The sequence below is a fragment of the Pinus tabuliformis genome, chromosome 8 (assembly GCF_031772625.1).
Source record: "Pinus tabuliformis cultivar Carrire ecotype Pingquan chromosome 8, CPIR1, whole genome shotgun sequence".
NCBI classification, from domain to species: Eukaryota; Viridiplantae; Streptophyta; class Pinopsida; order Pinales; family Pinaceae; genus Pinus; species Pinus tabuliformis.
The window spans coordinates 1,842,489,543-1,842,508,703 of record NC_142294.1 but is presented as its reverse complement, the minus strand read 5'-3'; the positions used below and the strand labels follow the sequence as shown (position 1 = coordinate 1,842,508,703).

The window sequence follows — 19,161 nt, the reverse complement described above, 5'->3', positions numbered from 1 at the left end:
CTGTGGTTTATTCCCATACTCTGCATCCATATCCCGCTCCCAGTTTGGTTGGTTGTATTCCATGTTGTGTTGTATGTTACATACCGCCGTATCGCATACACTTTCGCTTCCCATTTTTTTCATTGCTCTAGGCATTTTGCTGATAAATTCAAGGAGCAATATCAGATAGACGTGCCAACTAATGTTCGAGCCAGTCAGAGATTGCGCCTAAATCCTCTCCGCTTGATGCACGAGACCACAGCCACTGCCTTGGCTTACGGCATTTACAAGACTGATCTGCCTGAAAATGATCCGTTGAACGTCGTGTTTGTTGATATCAGCCATACTAGTATGCAGGTGTGTGTCGCTGCATTTAAAAAAAGAGCCAGGTTCGCTGGTTTTTTGAATTCAAATGGACTTTGAAATCAAGCTATTCCGAGTTGAGGGGCTGTTACGAAGGGAATTGAGGGATTGTTGTCAGTAAGTAATTGAGCGATTGCTGTGAAGAATGTTAACGAGAAGCCTCAACAGTCGCCAGTAACGCTGAGTATTACAAAGACTGCAAGGGCGTTGGTATTATGCAGTTGATATTTTAAACTTCATATGGCATTTTTGTATAGGGTGGAGATGCGTTTTTTGTATAGTGGTTGAGCAGTTTGTTGAATTGATATACGCAGTTTATATTATTCAAAGCATTGTTGTGTTTCCAGAATGTTTTGTAGTATTGCTTCATATATATTGAAGTAATATATCCTTTATACATTTTGAAGTGAATACATTCAAAACATAGTAATATTGCTGATATAAGAAATGCTGATGCAAACGTTAGAAGAAAATAAAGTGCATAAGGCTGTGGCATAAGAATTTTTTTTCAGCAGAAGTCTTTTATCAACAGAAGTTTTTTTAGCAGAGATATTTTTTTTACAGAATGCATTCAATCATTTCTATGGTAGGAATAGTTCTCACTGGCAAGGAGAACTATTCAGAATGGTCTCGGATGGTAAAACACACCCTCATCTACAATGAGTTGTGGAAAGGAGTGTGTGTCGGAGAAGAAGACAAAGACCCTGTGCAGCCTACATCAGATAAAGAACTTGTCATCTGGGAAAACAAGAACAACAAAGCCTATGCATTGATCGCAGCATCTGTAAACGAAGAAGTAAGTCGTCATATTTCATCGTATTCCACTGCCTTTGAAGCTTTACAAAAGCTGAAAGAACTCTATGATTCACATTCTGCACTTGAAGTTGTTCAGCTCATGATTAAACTCTTCACTCTTGAACTGAAAAATAATGATCCCCTTGCTCTTGCATCTGAAATAAAGTCTATAATGCATGATATTAAATCCACTAAGGTTGAGCTGGATATCTCTCTTATTGCCTTTCTCAAAGCACTCTATCCTACCTACTCCAATTATCTTGAGTCTTTACAAGCAAATGGAAATCTTAAAGACATAACCTTTGAGTCTCTTGTGAAAAAGTTTGCTGAAAGAGAGAAAGCCTTTGGAAAGAAAACAGCGCCTGAATCTTCTGAAGAGACTGTTTGCCTTGCTCATAAAGAAAAACATCCTGCTCAAGATTCTACAAGAGGAAGAGGTGGACGAAGAGGAAGAGGAAGATACTTCAGAGGCAGGGGGGGCAGACATTCTCAAGCAGAAAAGGCAGATTTGCATTGCATTCGCTGCAAACGAAATGGATCACATGATGCTTCTAAATGCAAGCTACCATGGGACAAGATTGAGCAGAGAAGAAATCAACAGAAAGGTAAAACTGATGACACAGACAAAGGTAAAGCACCTGAATCTGCTCACTATATTGAGGCACAATGTAACATTGGAGTAAATGAAGATTTGTTTAATGCTTCACTTACTTCTTCGAAAAATTACTGGTTGCTTGATTCAGGAGCAACCTGTCATATGACTCATAGGAAAGATTTTTTTGAATATTTCACTGATAATGTTGATGGAGCAGTATACTTTGCAGATCAGTCAAAAATCAAGCCATCAGGGCTTGGCACAATCAGGCTTAAACTGCCTGGTCTTCCAAACTTTCTTCTGGATCATGTTCTATATCTCCCACAGCTCAAGAGAAACTTGCTGTCCCTGGTCCACATCCACCAGCAAGGTCACTCCATTCATATGTTTGATGGAAAGCTTGAGGTAAGAAAGGCATCTGACCATTCACTTGTCATGAGGGGTATAGAAGAAGAAAGACTTCTTAAACTGCAAGGAACCTCTGCTCATGCACAACATTTTTCATATATTTCTCATCATGAAGAAGGTACACTTCCATCAAGTTTATTATGGCATGCTAGATTTGGACATTTAAACTATGACAGTCTCCGCTTGTTGAAGAAAAATGGTGTTGCTGGTTTGCCTACAATTCCTAGAAAACATAAACAATGTGATGCTTGCATTCTAGGAAAGCATAGCAAACAATCTTTTCATGATTCACATTCAAGAGCACATAGGAAGCTTGAACTTATTCATTCAGATTTATGTGGTCCAATGCCTGTTCTTTCTGCAAATGGAAATAAATATATCATGACATTTATTGATGATTACACCAGAATGTGTTGGGTTTACTTATTGAAGAACAAATCTGATGCTTTTCAAACATTCAAGAATTTTCATAAGTGGATTGAAAATGATGCACAATCTCATATTGGGTCTATTCGCACTGATAATGGAAAAGAATATACATCAAATGAATTTGAACACTATCTTCGCCAACATGGGATTAAACATCAAACAACTGTGCCTTATAATCCTCAACAGAATGGTGTAGTTGAAAGAATGAACCAGTGTTGTTAAAATCGCGATAAAATCACGATTTTTTCATCTTGCCAATCAAATCGCGATTTCTATACGAAAAAATCGCCTACTTTTTTTTGCCGATTTTTACTGAAAAAAATCTCGCTTTTTTCAAAAAATCGCGATTTTTTCGAAAAAAGCGCGATTTTTAACGAAAAAATCGTGGGGGCTCAGGACAGCATAGTTTTATAACTTTTTTTGGGTTTTTTCATGCAATGTTTTTTGAAAGAAACAAATAATTTTTGAGTGGGGTAGCTTAATGATCAAGTCTAGGCCCTAGTATGGATATGCTATTCATGGTAATGTTAAATTCTTAAAGTAAAAGTGACATTCTCCTTAATCTTCATTTTCATCCTTTTACTTAAATTTTTAACATTACCATGAAATGACTCAGGATGTTTGAGAGTGGTTCCAGCCTCATTGGATTTCATATGGAGAAAGTAGAATTTTAGATTTCATTTAAAATCCAGCAGACTTATCAATTTTTCAGGATTTCAGGATTGGGAGATTGTAATGTTTCCAGGTGACACCACCTGCCCGGGCTACCCCTGCCACCAGTAGAGGACGTGGTCTACCTCCTATAGCTCCTACTTCTAGTTCTTCAGCGTCTAGAGCACATCAGACTCCACTGCCATTTCCACCTGCACGGGCACCAACATCTACATCTAGAGGGAAAGGGAAAGCTGTGGCATTTTCTCGCAAGAGGGGCAGAGGAAATCAATAGGATTAGACTTTCATTTTATTGTATATGACATTATGACATGATGAGATACATTATCATATTTTTTGTTGATATTTTGAGGCTGAGTTGGGACTCAGGAGTCAGGACTTACTATTCAGGACATGATTCAATGTTATGTGTGATTTTAGCGCTAGAAATGATATTAAACATCTTATGTGTTAGTTTTTTTATCATATTTATGTGTCAATGTATTTATTTTATGTTGTAGATGGTTTAGATATTAAAAAAATTGAAAAAAATGAATATTTTTGTGCCAAACGCTTTTTTCCCGCTTTTGCCGATTTTTTCCGCTTTTTTCCCGGCGCCGATTTAATCCCGATCGCGCTTTTAACAACATTGGAATGAACAGAACAATTTTGAATATGGTACGATCCATGCTTTTCTTCAAAAATGTAAAGACAATGTTTTGGGCTGATGCTGTTCTATGTGCTGCATATATAAAGAATAGATGTCCATCTAGTGCTATAAGAAACAAGACTCCTTATGAATTGTGGTATGGACATGTTCCTTCGGTGAAACATCTCAGGATTTTTGGTTCCACCTGTTATGCTTTAATACCAAAGGTACATAGAAACAAACTTGGTGCTAGAAGTCGTAAGTGTATCTTCCTGGGGTATTCAAACACATCTAAAGCATACCGCCTCTATGATGAAGTAAATAAAAAGTTTGTTTTATCTAGAGATGTCATTTTTCTTGAATCATCCAAATCTGACAGTGTTGTTGAGCGGCAACTTGATCGCTTGGATAAATTCACAAAACCGAAATCATTTCAAGAGTTTGATAATCAGATTCCACATCTTGAAGGGGGGATTCCTATACTAGATCAACATGTGGAATCTTCTTCTGAAGAACAATCTCCCCTACGTGACACTCCAACAACGGATGATGCTTTAAGTGATGTAATTGATAGAATTGGGAGACTCAATCTTGATTCAGACCCAACTCAATCAACAGAGCAGCCTGGACCATCTCAGAAAGGTCCCCCAAAATGGCGGACAAAGACACTTGAAAGTGTTCATCCTGATGAAATTGGAAAAACAGGAACCAGAAATACAAACCGACAAGATGGAGGTGATGTAGATAACTCTAATTCACCTGTTGATATGGATGTTACTTATGATTGTGAATTGAACTTGTCTACAGATTTTGAACCAACTTCCTTCAAAGAAGCTGCTTCTCATGATGAATGGAAAGAAGCGATGTAGAAGGAGTATGATGCCCTCATAAAGAATGGCACTTGGAAGCTGGTTGATCCTCCATTTGGAACCAAACCAATTGGTTGCAAGTGGGTCTACAAGAACAAGTACAAAGCTGATGGCTCACTTGACAAGCACAAAGCTAGGCTTGTGGCAAAAGGTTTTGCACAGAAGGAAGGGGTCGATTATGAGGAAACTTTTGCCCCCACAGCAAAATGGGCCACCATCCGGACACTCTTTGCACTAGCTGCTCAGAACGGTTGGAAAGTCCATCAAATGGATGTAAAAACTGCATTCTTGAATGGAGATCTAAAAGAGAATGTTTTTATGTCCCCCAGCCTGAAGGATTTGCTGTGAAAGGACATGAACATAAAGTATGCAAACTTGTGAAGTCCTTGTATGGCCTCAAACAAGCACCACGAGCCTGGTATGAAAAACTAACTAAGCATCTTCTGAAACTCAACTTCAATCATTTTGATCTTGATGATGCAACTTTATTTGTCAAGAAAGTTGGCAAAACAGTTGTATATCTTGTGGTATATGTAGATGATCTTTTAATGACAGGGAACAATGAAAGCTATATTGCATACATAAAGAAAGAATTAGGAATTTTTTTTGAAATCACTGATTTGGGCTATGTTCATTACTATCTTGGCATTGAAGTAACCCAACATCCAAAGTCCATATTTCTTTCTCAAAAGAAATACATTGGAGATTTGTTAAACAGATTTGGCATGACAGAGTGCAATCCCCTTTGTACTCCAATGGAACAAAACTTGAAGCTCACATCTATTGAAGGAAAGGAATTTGAGGATGCAACAAAGTATAGACAGCTTGTAGGAAGTCTCATCTACCTCACTACTACCAGACCAGACATTTCATTTGCTGTAGGAATCCTCTCCAGATTTATGCAAAAGCCTTGTGAGGGACATTGGTCTGCTGCAAAAAGAGTTCTAAGGTACTTGAAGGGAACTCAAGACCTTGGAATCAAGTATACACAGGTGGACGACTTCAACTTGATTGGATACTCTGATTCAGACTTCGATGGAGACAAAGAAACTGGGGTATCTACTTCAGGATATGCTATGAGTCTTGGATCAGGAGCTGTCTCCTGGAGATCACGCAAACAATCAGTACCAACAGATTCCACAACAGAAGCAGAATATGTGGCAGCAGCTGAAGCAACGAAAGAAATTGTGTGGCTCAGGAAAATTCTTGAAGATTTGCAGGTAAAACAAATACAATCAACTCCACTCATGATTGATAACACATCTGCAATAAAGTTGGCCAAGAACCCAAAGTTCCATGATCGTACTAAGTACATCAATACTAAATATCATCTCATCCGACATCATGTGGAGGCCAAAACAATCCATCTCCGTCATTGTTCCACAAACGAGCAAATTGCAGACATCTTCACCAAAGCGCTTGGAAGAGAAAAGCTTGAAAGATTCAGAACGATGCTTGGACTCACCAACATCCCTTCAGATTAAGGGGGGGAATGTTGACACCTAATCCGAAACGGATGGGTGAACTGGACAGTCATCAGGAAGATGAACTGATCCGTTGTATTTATGTATATAAGTATGAGTTAGCTAATGAATAATACATATCAGTTTTCTCTCCCGCTCATTCTGGAGTTACCCTAGCCTGACAAAGACAAGAGGACACAAGATGTGGTGCTAGCCAGGGACAAACCTCAATGTGGGGAAACCCTATCAATTCTTCTTATATTTCTTCAATAGTTCAGTAGAGAGAGAGAGATAGTACGTTTACAACAGAAGTCAACACTTTGACTTATCTAGATAAGAGCATAGATCATCTCTAAGAAGATGATACATGAGATCAGTTGAAGACATGCTGCTTCAACTGATTCTCCAAGGTGACTCCTTCACCTATCGTTGTGTTGCATTTTGTCATCATGCTGCACCTCATCGTACTGCACCATGCTGCACCTATCATCACTATGCTGCATCTCATCATGCTTCATTAATCATGACTGTACCCATCACTGTACTGCATTATGTGCCATTGCTGCACCATGTTTCCATACTGACCTATGTGTTGGCCGCACCTTGCTTGCTTGTTGCCCCTAGCATGCTTGTTGTCCTTAGCATGCTTGTTGCTGCATGCTAGTTGTACCAATACATGCTTGTTGCACTAAGTATCATGTTGTTCTCCCAATATTAGTTTGTTGCAGTGTTTTACGAAACGGCCGTACCGGTACGGAAACGGCCGTTTCGTTCCGTTTCGTTGCAAAAAACCTTGACCCGGTGGCTGACCCGGTCCGGCTGGCCGAGTCAGCTATGACTCGGCCGAGTCAGCCAATGACTCGGCCGAGTCATAGCTGACCCGGTCAACCCGGCCGGGTCCCGTCATGACTCGGCCGTACCAATAAAAACCGGCTGTGGCAGCGTATTTACCCAAAAAAAATGACTTTTTTGCTGTTTTTTAATAAAGTTAGTTAGGGTTTGTGGAGCTGAAAGGGTTATTGTGATTTGTTTAATGCTTTTGGGGTCCATTTCCCCTCCCAAACTCTATTTAAGACAGCCAAATGCTCTCATTTCACTCACAGCAGTCTTATGCATTTGAGTGAGAGTCTTCTTTGAGAGTTAGTGAGCAGTTCTTGAGCTTGTTTTGGAGCAGCAGTGAGGAGTCTTGGAGGAGCATTGTAGCTGGAGTGAGGAGCTTCTTGGGCAGCCATTTGGAGCAGCATTGAGGAGCTGATTTTTGGAGCAAGCTTGAGGAGGCAGTTTGTGCCTGGAGGTATTTTTTTCCACCTCTATAAATCTGTTTTTACTTAGTAAATTTTAGGTGCATATCAAGATAGCTTAGAGAGTGTTTTTAGTCAAATAAATGAACATTGAATCAATTTTTTTTTTTTTTTTTCATTTTCAGATTGTTTTCTTAGTCAAAAAATGGCACCTAGAGCAAAGGATCCTGCTTGGGCATATGTTGAAATGGTTGATGATGAGATGTGTTGCAAGTTTTGCCATAGGAAAATTAAGTCAGGTCCTGGGGGGATTAATAGGCTGAAACAACACTTGGCAGGGATTAAAGGCAATATTACTGCATGTAAATCTGAGGAAATTGGGGAGATTAGAAAGAATTTGTTGGAAAGCTTTGAAAAATTTAATGCAGAAAAGACTAGGCAAAAAGAGATACAGGCTGAAATTGGGAGGAAGAGGGAGATACAAAGAATGATGGCTGCCAACCCCCACTATGAGTTTGAGGGTTCTTCCTCTATCCCTCAAACTGATGCATCAAACCCTTTCCGTTATGTTCCTCCCTCTTTTGCTTCTGTTCAAGATAAGGGAAAGGGTAGAATGAAGGGTGATGGGACTATCAAAAGTTTTTTCACTCACTCAGGCTCCTCTCCATCAGATGCACATGGTCCTGAAGTTAGTAAAGGTCTTGCTCAGCCCACTTTAGATGACCATTGGAAGAAAGAATTGAGGGAGACTGCTTGTGACTACATAGCTAGATGGTGGTATGATGCTGATATCCCCTTTAATGCTGCTCGTTCACCATATTATGAGCCTATGTTTGAGGCCATACATGCTGCTGGAAAAGGCTTCAAAGGCCCTACTATGCAAGAGCTAAGGGGGTTTCGTTTGCAGAAAGAAATTAAATCAATTAATGAGTATTTGCATGATTTCAAGGAATCATGGGCAAGAACAGGGTGTACCATCATGTCAGATGGATGGACTGATCAAAGAAACCGTACCATCATAAACTTTCTTGTCTTCTGCCCACAGGGAACCATGTTTTTAAAATCAGTTGATGCATCTGATAAGGTAAAAGATGGCCACTTGTTGTTTTAGCTATTGGATGAGGTTATTCAGGATGTGGGGGTGGCTAATGTTGTTCAAATCATCACAGACAATGCCTCTAACTATGTTCTTGCTGGTAGACTGTTAGAGGAAAAACACAAGACCATCTTTTGGACCCCATGCGCTGCACATTGCATAGACCTCATGCTTGAGGATATTGGAAAATTAGATTGGGTCAGAAACACTGTAGATAATGCCAAAAGCATAACAAAATTTATCTACAATCATACACTGGTTTTGAGTCTCATGAGGAAACACACTGGAGGCAAGGATATTATTAGGCCTGCCATCACTAGATTTGCTACACATTTTTTGACATTGCAATCTATGCTTTCCCAACATAGAAACTTGCAAAAGATGTTTTCCAGTGATGATTGGAATCAAAGCAGTTGGTCTAACAAACCAGAAGGCAGAGAATTGAAAAGGAAAGTCCATGATGAAACTTTTTGGAGAAAGGCAGCAGAGATTGTGAAGCTTGCTGAGCCACTAGTTAAGGTGTTGCGGTTGGTGGATGGGGAAAGGTTGACTATGGGCTTCATTTATGAGGCTATGGATCAAGCAAAGGAGCAAATAAAGACATCATACAAGGATAGAGTGGCAAAGTATGGGCCCATTTGGGCAATCATTGATGAAAGATGGAACAATCAACTCCATCGCCCTATACATGCAGCTGGGTATTTTTTGAACCCACGGTATCATTATAAAGCTAAGGAGTCAGGAGCTTTGAGGGGGGAGGTCAGAGATGGACTGGTTGATTGCATTGAGCGCATGGTCCCATCGGAGTCTGATCAGCTGCTGATACATCAGCAGGTCACATCCTTCAGCAATGCAACAGGTACCTTTGGGAAGAACCTAGCAAAGATTGCAAGAGAAGCAGATGAGCCAGGTAAACAAAAATTTCAATTTTCAATTTCTTAATGGTTTTACTTTTTTTATTAAAGTTTGTTAAATCATTTATAATTTGAAAGTTAGATATAATTTGTAATTTTGTTGAGCTTCAGCCTTCATCTAACTCATAATTCATTACACTCCTATGTTTTTTGCAGCACAATGGTGGGAGGCCTTTGGTGGCCAGTGCCCTGAATTGCAAAGGTTTGCAATTCGTATTTTGAGTCAAACTTGCAGTGCATCTGGGTGTGAGCGCAATTGGTCTGTCTTTGAGAGGATTCACACAAAGAAGAGAAACCGTTTGGAGCAAAAACGGTTGAATGATCTAGTTTTTGTCCAATACAACCTTCGGCTCAGACGGAACCAATTGCTGAACAAAAGACCTGATTCAGATCCCATTGTGTTGGAAGACATTGATCCAACATCAGATTGGGTAGTGGAGAGTCGTCTACCAGAGTTTGATCCTGATGAGGATCTTGATGAACTTGATGTTGGAGATCCACTGCAGCATGTTCAGTTGAATGCAGATCCCAATCCACCAGCCTCAGTCTCACAGCCAGCTAGTAGGACTCCAGTTGTAGGTGCTTCGCCTTCCTCTGCTCAGCCACGACAGAAGCGCAGCCGCATTTGTACTCTATCTCAGCTTGCATCTGCTGCACAGCCTAGTGGTACTGGCACCACTTCTACAGTTGCAGTTGGAGACGATGATGATGAGGAGGAGCCATGGGGCCCCTTGTCTGACTCTGATGATGATGATCCAGAGATTGGTCGAGATGATCTTGGCTCCTCTGGCAGTAGCTACTAGCCTCCTTGGTTATTTGTATTTTGTTTTGACTCTTGAGTCTTTGATCATGTATGACAGACTACAGTTGACTATGTATTTACTATTGCCATTGGGTACCACCGTACCATTTTGATATAATGGATTGGTTCATGAGCCTACTTTGATCATATGTTGTCTTCCATGTATATTATAATGTTGTGTGTTTGGAAACTTGAATGAAAATCTTTAAAATTATGTTTAAAATATTTAAAATTATGTTTTTTTATAAAAAAAATAAATATTTAATGTATTTTTTACAACGACCGAGTCATTGAAATCGAGCCGGCCGAGTCATTACCGAGTCCGAGTCCGAGTCCGAGTCGATCCTCGGCCGAGTCCGAGTTGTAAAACATTGGTTTGTTGTCCCTTGCATGCTTGCTGTAACTTTGCATGCTTGGTGTACTTGCTGCTAAGTACCATACAACTGTCCCAATGTTAGTTAGTTGTCCCTTGCATGTTGCTCTCCTTCGTAGATAGATGCTCCGACTGTTCTGGCAGTTCCTGGCAGTTTCGACAGTTTCGACTGTTTCGGGCAGTTTTGGCAGTTTCGGCTATTCCCGACAGTTCTCGGTAGTTCCGGCTTCTGCCCTCTGTGTCAGCTTTCACGGTTGTTCCGACAGTTTCGGCTATTCCCGGTAGTTTCGGCTTCTGCCCTCTGCGTCAGCTTTCCTGGTAGTTCTGCCAGTTCCAGGCAATTTTGGTTGTTCCCGGCAGTTCCGGCTTCTGCCCTTTGCGTCATCTTTCCCGACAGTTTCGGCAGTTCCCGACAATTCCGGTTGTTCCCGTCAGTTCCGACTTCTGCCCTTTGCGTCAGCGTTCCCGACAGTTCCGGCTTCTGCCCTCTGCATCAGCATTCCCGGCTGTGCCGACAGTTCCCGACAGTTCCCGGTAGTTTCGACTTTTGCCTTCTGCATCAGCTTTCCGAGTAGTTCCGGCTATTCCCGGCAGTTCCGACTCGTGCCCTCTGTGTCAGCTTTCCCGACAGTTCCGGCAGTTCTCAACAATTCTGGTTGTTCCCTGCAGTTCCGGCTTTTTCCCTATGCGCCAGCTTTCTCGGCTTCTTCCTATTCTCCCTTTACCCTTGTTGACCATTGAAGTTGCACCTAAAATTTTTGAAGACTCCATGCCCGAGGATGTGTCAGAGGCTTCATGTACCATCATAGTTCATATGTCATCAAAGTTTTTTAACTCTAACTTCTCATCTATATTGTACTCAGATTCCCTGAGCCCTATGGGGATGATGTAAGGGATGATGTAAAATGATGCTAGTGTGATGAATTGGGTCATGTAACAAACTTAGGTAACTTGGGAGGTTTTTTTTCATTGGTTAATTCTTTGGTACTTTCAAGCACTTAATGGCAAGGCCTTCGGTGAGTTTTAGTGTCTAGAGTCATTGTATATTACCATACTAGATCACTCGTAAAATTTCGCGGAATTTGATTAGGTCTAAGAGCCAAAACAATAAAATTTTAAAATTTTCTCCAAGGTGAAAATTTTAATAAATTTTGATTGTAAAATGTAGTGAGTGATGTCTAGAGAAGTTGTATGAGGTACGCGTGCTCAAAATTACACATCTCACCCTCAACTTTCTACTAAGATACTGAGGGGTAAAAAAATAAAGTTCTAGACCCTCAAAACCCAATTTTCCTAAGATTTGTGGAAAATGTGGCAATAAATTAGCCCAGAAATAAATTAAATGGAGAAAAATAAGAAAACTCCATGTGACAAAATGACATGGAAATGGCTTGGAAGTTATCCCAAGTCAAAGAGCAAGTCAAGAGGTAGTTAAAATTTGGCACATGACATCACTTGAGAAATTGAGCACATGGGGAAATTGATTTTTTGGCTACAAATAAGGAGTTCAATTTGATGACTTCGCAAAATCGAATTCTTGGAGGATCTTTGTGGAGGTCAACGAATATTTGATGGATTTGGATGGAGAGATTAGTGGAGTCTTGTGTCCATTCCCACTACACTTAGCTCCTATACATGGCAAAGGAACTTCACTCCAAGCCCCATGCAACATCCAAGGATGTAGAATTTCCCACTGTAGACCACCTGATAATGCAATATACTAAAGCAAAATACTTGATCTACTTCTACAAACAAACTTGCGGAATCTTAATCGATTTTGAGCAAGATCAAATAGAACACATATAACAGAGAATGATAAATCAATCACACATAAACACAGAAGAATACTCTGGGCAAAGCCTCAACTAAAAACCTCGATCTCTGTATTATCATACAAGTGGAAATATGTCTGGATTACACAAAGCTTTAGCTCACAAGCTATCTAGCTCTCAGTACAATCCCTTCATAGACTGAATAGACAAAACATATGCCTTCCCTCAATCCTCCAAGCCTCCTATTTCCTTGCGCAGTTTCTCCTGGGTCCTCTGGCTGCCACCTGTGTGAATTGACCTCTCACACAACTCACCAAACTCAGAAGTAACTGCTCAATCTCCAAGGAATGAATTCCTTCTGCATGCAAGAGATATCTTCAATGGAATATTTCTGCAACTGATAGTACACTGTCCCATCATCTGATCTCAACTGGGTCTCTGACTGAATTGACATGCATGAGTTATTTATCAGAGAATATTCAGTTATCTGAAGTGCAGTAGTTACATGCATACATGCATTAACTAACTGAACTCACAGTCAATTCCACAAACTGTTGGAACTAATCTAGCTGGACTTAACTCAGTTAACTGAGCTAATTAATTACAATTCAAAGTACAACTCATCCTGATCTCCTTAATCAAGGGATAACTTCCTCAATCAAAGGGGAATATAACTTTCTCAATCAAAGGGGAAACTGTTGCATGTCTTCACATAGACTTCATGTTTGATTTTCTACAACTAATTAACTCAAGATGAATTAATTAATTATTTTACAAACAGTGGCTAAGATAAAATTCGAATTTTAATTCTCAATTTTAGTTCAGGGACTAACTAAAATTGGAATGTATCCCGAAATGCTATTTATAGTAGTGCTATTTTTAGCACTTCTATTTTTAGCATTTCTTGTTGCTATTTTCAACAAGGCCCACACAGTTCTTGATGGCAGCTCAATGCATGGCTAGAATGAGATTTGTCACTTCATGACTTGATGATTGAGATTTGATGGGAGATAACTCCCTCTTGATTCACCGGTTCCTGTTTTTAAAACTATGATTGGGAACTGCCTTTGTACTGATTATCTTGACTCTGTTAGCTCTTCCTTGATTCTTGCAAATAGCAGGAAGAATAACACAATTGCTAAAAAAATAAACTCTTATTGCCTGTTTCCTTATATCTAGATACTTAGCTGAGAGTCTAGTCTCTGGCTTCTCCAGCAATCCTTAATGACATTGCTGGGATGGTGGAATGCTTTATGGTTTAGAGTGTATTTTCAGTGAGGTTATAGAATGTGGAAAATCAATAACATTTATAATCAAATCATGCTTCGTACAGTGGTTCTAGCATGGATGTATGACTCTCTCACAGGCTTGATTGCATATTTTTCTAATGAGCTTTATTTGCTGTCCTTGTTCCCATAGGTAGACTGAGGGGAGCCCTGGCTTCAGTGGTATGACTGGCCATAAGCAAACCTGCATGCTGTGAGGATGACCTCCCCACCTAAGGGTGGGACCCTTTATTTTGATTGAAGGTTGTTTATGAAAGTACCCTGCTCTCCAGCCCATAGGCAAGGATAAGATATTCTTCATGGCTCAAGGCCGCTCAACAACAAGCTTCGAAGCCATTACAACAATATTCTCGATATGAATTCAATGTGTCACTTGTGGGAATTGAATGTGGGTGGGGAGGACCAATCATTCCTCCCAAGCACCCAAGATAAATCCAATTGACATTTTGCTCATTGAATATACTTCTCTGGGACCAGCAAGTTTCAAAATACCTAGTTGACAGGAACATAAATTTAGTAATGGGGGCAAAGCCAGGCTTATGCATCAGGTTTTTATTGGTCTTTGTGCAATTCCGAGTACCTGCATATCATACCAATACCATATTGTTTGCAATATCATCGGCAAACTGCAAATCGTAGGGATTTCTGATGTTAGTCATGTGCATATCATACCAATACCATATTGTCTGCAAGACCGTGGCAAACTGCAAATCTTAGGGATTTCCGGTGTTTGTCATGTAAGGAGATTGATTTGCTTGGCTCCAGTTAATTTTCAATTTTAGAATATATTGGCTGATATACACCAGCCACAGATGAGTGGTTAACCTGGCATCCTCCTTCCCTTAAATATCATGAAATATGTTTCACATTCAATCTGTTATTTAACATATTGAGAAGTCATGATTTTTGTTGTCAATCTATCCCAGCTGTCAGAATGCACTTTTATAAAAAAGAAGAAGGAACAATTGCTATTCAGGTGGCTTGAATGATTTTTTAAATGTAATAACATATTGCCCATCAATCACTTTCATTGATGGGGATTTCATTTACAATAATGCTTGTTCTGTTTTTTGCCCCTACACCAACACCATTCCCATAAAATCTGACCAGAGCTTAACATCTGGCTTTTTGTTGTGTACTAATACTCAAGGATCCCAGTCTTGTCAATAGGGTCGTGGTTCAGTGGTGAAGACAGTGGCATGTTTGGCCATCTGCCAAGGTTCTATTTCCCTAAGTCAAATAAATGGTTGGGGCCAGGTGCATGTTCTGGGTGACTTTTATGGAACAGCACCCATGTCCGTGGGAACGCAGCTGAATGGAAATGCTTGTAATAATGATTCATCCCATTTTTCTCATTCAAGCAGGCCACTTGTGGGGCCTGACCTGTTCAGGCTAATTGTAAGCCTTCCACTATGTTTGAAGTAGCAATTTTAAAAAAAGGGATCCCAATCTTTAATTGATTATTCAAAGTAAGCCACTCAGTTCACATAACCGTCTTTCTTGGCCACTGTTGTTAATGATTATTACTCATAATTTTTGATCAAACCGTGTAATGATTTTGAATATCCATACAGATAGATTTTATTAATATCTTAAGCTATGGGAAGCTTTGTTCCTTCAAGAACAGATATTAGTATTGGTTATGCTAATGCTAATTGTCCAGGTATAGTGTTTTGTTTCGATGCATCTTTTGAGCTACCTTTGGAATTTCATCTATTTTGTAGCATATAGTATATGAGATTACAATCTTTACTATTTGGAAAACTAGTTAACTTTCATTATTCTTTATGGGGCAGCGGAGAAGCTAGAGCAAGCAGAAAGTCAATTGGCGCATTCACGTGTAAGCTCATTTCTGGCGCCTCCACAAAGGAAGAAGGAGGTAATGTGTTAATTGTTGACAACTTTGTTTATGGTTGCTCTGTGTTATCCTTTAAATTTAATATGTTTTCATTTCATTTCTTGAAGATGCATTTCCCGCCCAAACCTGAAACAATTTAAAAGATAATTGAATGGATTCATAAGAAATTTTGTTTGTAATTGATTAAATGAGAGATCAATGACAAAATAAGCGCCTCCACAAAGGAAGGAGGTAATATGTGTGTTATTGTTGACAACTTTGTTTATGGTTGCTCACTGTTATCCTTTAAATTTAATTTGTTTTCATTTCATTTCTTGAAGAGGCAGTTCCCTCCCAAACCTGACACAAGTTAAAAGATAACTGAATGGATTCATAAGAAAGTTTGTTTGTAATTGATTAAATGAGAGATCAGTGACAAAATAATATGTTTGGTGATGTAATTGCAGTAATCTTGTAGAAAAACATCTTCATTTTCCAATACAATATTTCTTTTGCACATGTGATTGTTTATATTCTTAAAATGATTTCTGTGACACATCTTGCAACTAATATTCTGGTTGTACATAGAAATAAGTTTCCACATGAATTGTTCAGTCTTTCATTCTTGTGTGGCGTCCCTAATGAACCTGTAAGCGTAGATCAGTTTATCTAATGAAGTTGACCGAGGTGCCAAACTAGCCCTATCCCCTGCAACATTGGCGACAATCATTGAAATAATACCTTGGGCCCTTTAAATAGCTTTCTTACCAACAAATCAATGCATTAATTTATGAAATTCTCTACTCCACTAAACATTTCATTTTTCAGTCGGATAAGTTACCCACTTGTCCACATATAAGTGTTCCATGTGAGGAAGCTGCTACCTTTCCAGTGCCAAGTGGATTCCCTCCTTCCCTAGTTATCTGGATGATGTATCCTGCAACCTCCCTGAGCATCATGGCTTAGCAGAAAGGGTAAAACCAACTGAGCTATCCATTAGGGCTTCTTTGCATTCCATTCTTTGGGGCTTCTAAGCATGGATTAAATCTTAGTGGACCTGAAAAACATGCCAGTCAGCTTGTTTTATGATTCCATGCTGGAAGACTTGAGTACCTAGAGGTGTCATAATAACAGTGATAAACCATTTAAGCCTTTTTTTGGTTATGATGTGGCTTATTTGTAATAGGAACGTATTTTTGTTGAAGTAATTTGTGCTGGTTGACAGTTGATCACTGACTTAATCAGAGTTACAAAACTTTTGATTCAATGCTTACAGTAAGCAAGTCTCATGTACATATGCTTGTGTTCTAAATTCCAATTATGGGAACTCGCGCAGATAATCTGACAAATAGCTGGTACAACTGGGTTCTAAATACAGTACATTTCTTGAATTTCTTTTTTCAACAATAAAATAATAGTTTGAGGTATATGCTGAATTGCTGGGTGTCAATAGGCTTATATGTGGCTTTTTTCACCATATCATACACTCAACCTTTTGTCTGATGAGTAGGCTGAGGAGGCCCAAAGTGGGTGAGTGCTGGTAGCAACGAGGTTTCAATGTTGCTAGTCCCCTATTTTGTCAAAAGGACCTAAGCTTGTAAGACTCAAGAGCTGCATTTGGGGGTAAAGGCAGTAGATGCTGAGGAGAATGTGTGAAGCTGCTCTTTAGGGAACCATTTGCAGTTGCCATAAGGGTGGCTTCAGTAGCAGAAAAAAATGGTCTTTTAAAGTCCTTTGTTGGTTGTGATGGGATTTGAGAGTTCACGGATATGGAAATTGATTTATTAGATAATATAAAGATTGCCTTATTTCTCCCAGAAGTCTTTCACGATATATCATGCTATGCAAGGGAATGGAAATATAACATTTATCCAATTAAAGCGTCACTTAACTAAAGGGAAGATTTCTTATCTCCTAAAGCTCCTAGATCTTTGGGGCTGGGTGAAGCTAATCTCCCGTGTCAGAGGAGGAGAACGAGTACTTGTGTAGAAGAGAAGATTGGTTGGATTATAAGCAAATTGCAAGAAAAGAATTAGATCCTAATCTGTAAGAGGAGTCTGCAGCCACGTCAACGACAGTAAAGGTAATGCCAAGCCTTATGATGTCTTTCCTTAATGCCCTGAACTAAGAGGGCCAGGCTAGACTATCTTGGGAGTAAACCAGATGCTCCTCGCTGGAGCTCTCTTAAAATTCAAGATTAACAAAACCCTAGGAGGATAATATTTCAAGAACCTGCTGATGGACATCTGCCTGCAAGATGCAAGATCTGAGCTGTGAACTGGGAGGATGGTTGTCCATGTTTCTGAAATTATGAAACTGAGGGAGACTGTGGTTTTCCCCAGTGTTTGAACCCACTAAATGCTTTGAGATGATCTTGAAGATTAAGAAATGATTAACAACCTGAATCATAATTTTACGATGTAATGGGTGCCCATGAAGTAATGCCTAAAATTGCACCAATGCCAAGGGGGCAATTGGATATTCCTTCAGCTAGAAGTTTATCCTTAAGCTACCTATGTATCAGAGAATCACCGTGCTTGGAAGTTAATTAAGATTAAAAATATAAACTTTAAAGTTCCTCTTTGTGATCATTTAGTCAATTTGTTTCTGAGTTGTGCTCCTTCCGTTAAGTTATTCGGTACTTCAATTCACTTTTTTATGCTTGAAGATTTGATCTTTAATACCTCGTATTCTGTACTATTCTCAAGTATCTAAGATTCTGTAACTTTATTTAAATCTCTTATAGGAGGAATCACAACTTGCAAAGATTACAAAGGACAGCTCAAAAATTACTGTTGAGCAAGTGCATGGACTGATGTCACAGGTGAGAAATCTGCACTGAAATTTCTACCCTATTGTTGTAATCGATTATCATTTACAAATACGGTTTGATTTACATCAACGGATTTATGGACTAATTTGTTATTCCTATTGAAATATTGTATTCGTTGTCAATCAGGTTATCAAGGACATCTTGTTTAATTCAGTTCACCAGTCAACAAAAACCGAAATTGCTTTTGGCGAGGGATCAGGACCTGAGCCCATGGTTGAGACCTGATGCTTGACTGAAAAGGCCTAGCTAATTGTGCAAAGTCGTTTGCCAATTGATGTCTCATTTTTATCTTTCATTGATCTGCTATTTTGCCATCGCATCAGTCTCTTGTTCTGAATGTGTAAATCATTGCCATCATTCGCTGGGCGGTGGTAAAATACCATTAGCCAGGCAGCATCTGATATTTCTGTTCTCTGTTGGGTAGAGCAAAATTTCTAGACTAATTAGAGTCAGCAAGGCAATTCAACCCAGTTTATTTTGATGTTTGTTTTGCCCAAAATGGTTTCATACTCACTTTTTGGTGATCAAGCGCTTTTTAATATTTCAAAGGGCTTGTGCCTCGGTAAAGTTTCCTAGGGCATTACAGTGAGCAAGGCCTTCAAGTTAGGTTTGTATTGAAATCTGCTCACACATGGTTTACTAGTACCATAGAGAACCGGCATTTTTTTGTTCTTATTATTTACTTTTAGTTCTATGTTTAGATCTTTAAATCGTTTATAATATTGCATTCCTAATTGGATAAGTGGAGAGTAACCTGCAAACATTCTATAGCATTTGCTTGTTTATGTAGTTTTTCCTCTTCTTCG

General features: G+C 39.4%; 2 protein-coding genes across 2 annotated transcripts in view; both read left to right on the top strand.

Annotated features, from left to right (window-relative positions):
• Positions 1 to 18,935, top strand: part of LOC149243628 (COP9 signalosome complex subunit 5-like) — a 63,091-nt gene extending 44,156 nt beyond the window's left edge. The window contains exons 4-6 of the mRNA XM_089374588.1: positions 15,482 to 15,564; positions 18,269 to 18,346; positions 18,482 to 18,935. Coding sequence (XP_089230714.1) covers positions 15,482 to 15,564; positions 18,269 to 18,346; positions 18,482 to 18,580 — 260 coding nt within the window. The 3' untranslated portion in view covers positions 18,581 to 18,935. The remainder of the gene's footprint in view (positions 1 to 15,481; positions 15,565 to 18,268; positions 18,347 to 18,481) is intronic.
• LOC149243629 (uncharacterized) lies at positions 226 to 10,465 on the top strand. The gene is made up of 4 exons (XM_089461045.1): positions 226 to 336; positions 487 to 552; positions 8,554 to 9,448; positions 9,609 to 10,465. The coding sequence occupies exons 1-4, from the start codon at positions 226 to 228 to the stop codon at positions 10,253 to 10,255; spliced, it is 1,719 nt and encodes a 572-aa protein (XP_089317171.1). The 3' UTR covers positions 10,256 to 10,465.
• Positions 18,936 to 19,161: the final 226 nt, after the last annotated feature.

Coding starts and splice junctions, on each gene's coding strand:
- LOC149243629 (XM_089461045.1), top strand. CDS start 226: ATGCACGAGACCACAGCCACTGCCTTGGCTTACGGCATTTACAAGACT. Junction 553..8,553: donor CAAAGACTGCAAGGGCGTTG/GTATTATGCAGT, acceptor TTGTTGTTTTAG/CTATTGGATGAGGTTATTCA. Junction 9,449..9,608: donor AAGAGAAGCAGATGAGCCAG/GTAAACAAAAAT, acceptor TGTTTTTTGCAG/CACAATGGTGGGAGGCCTTT.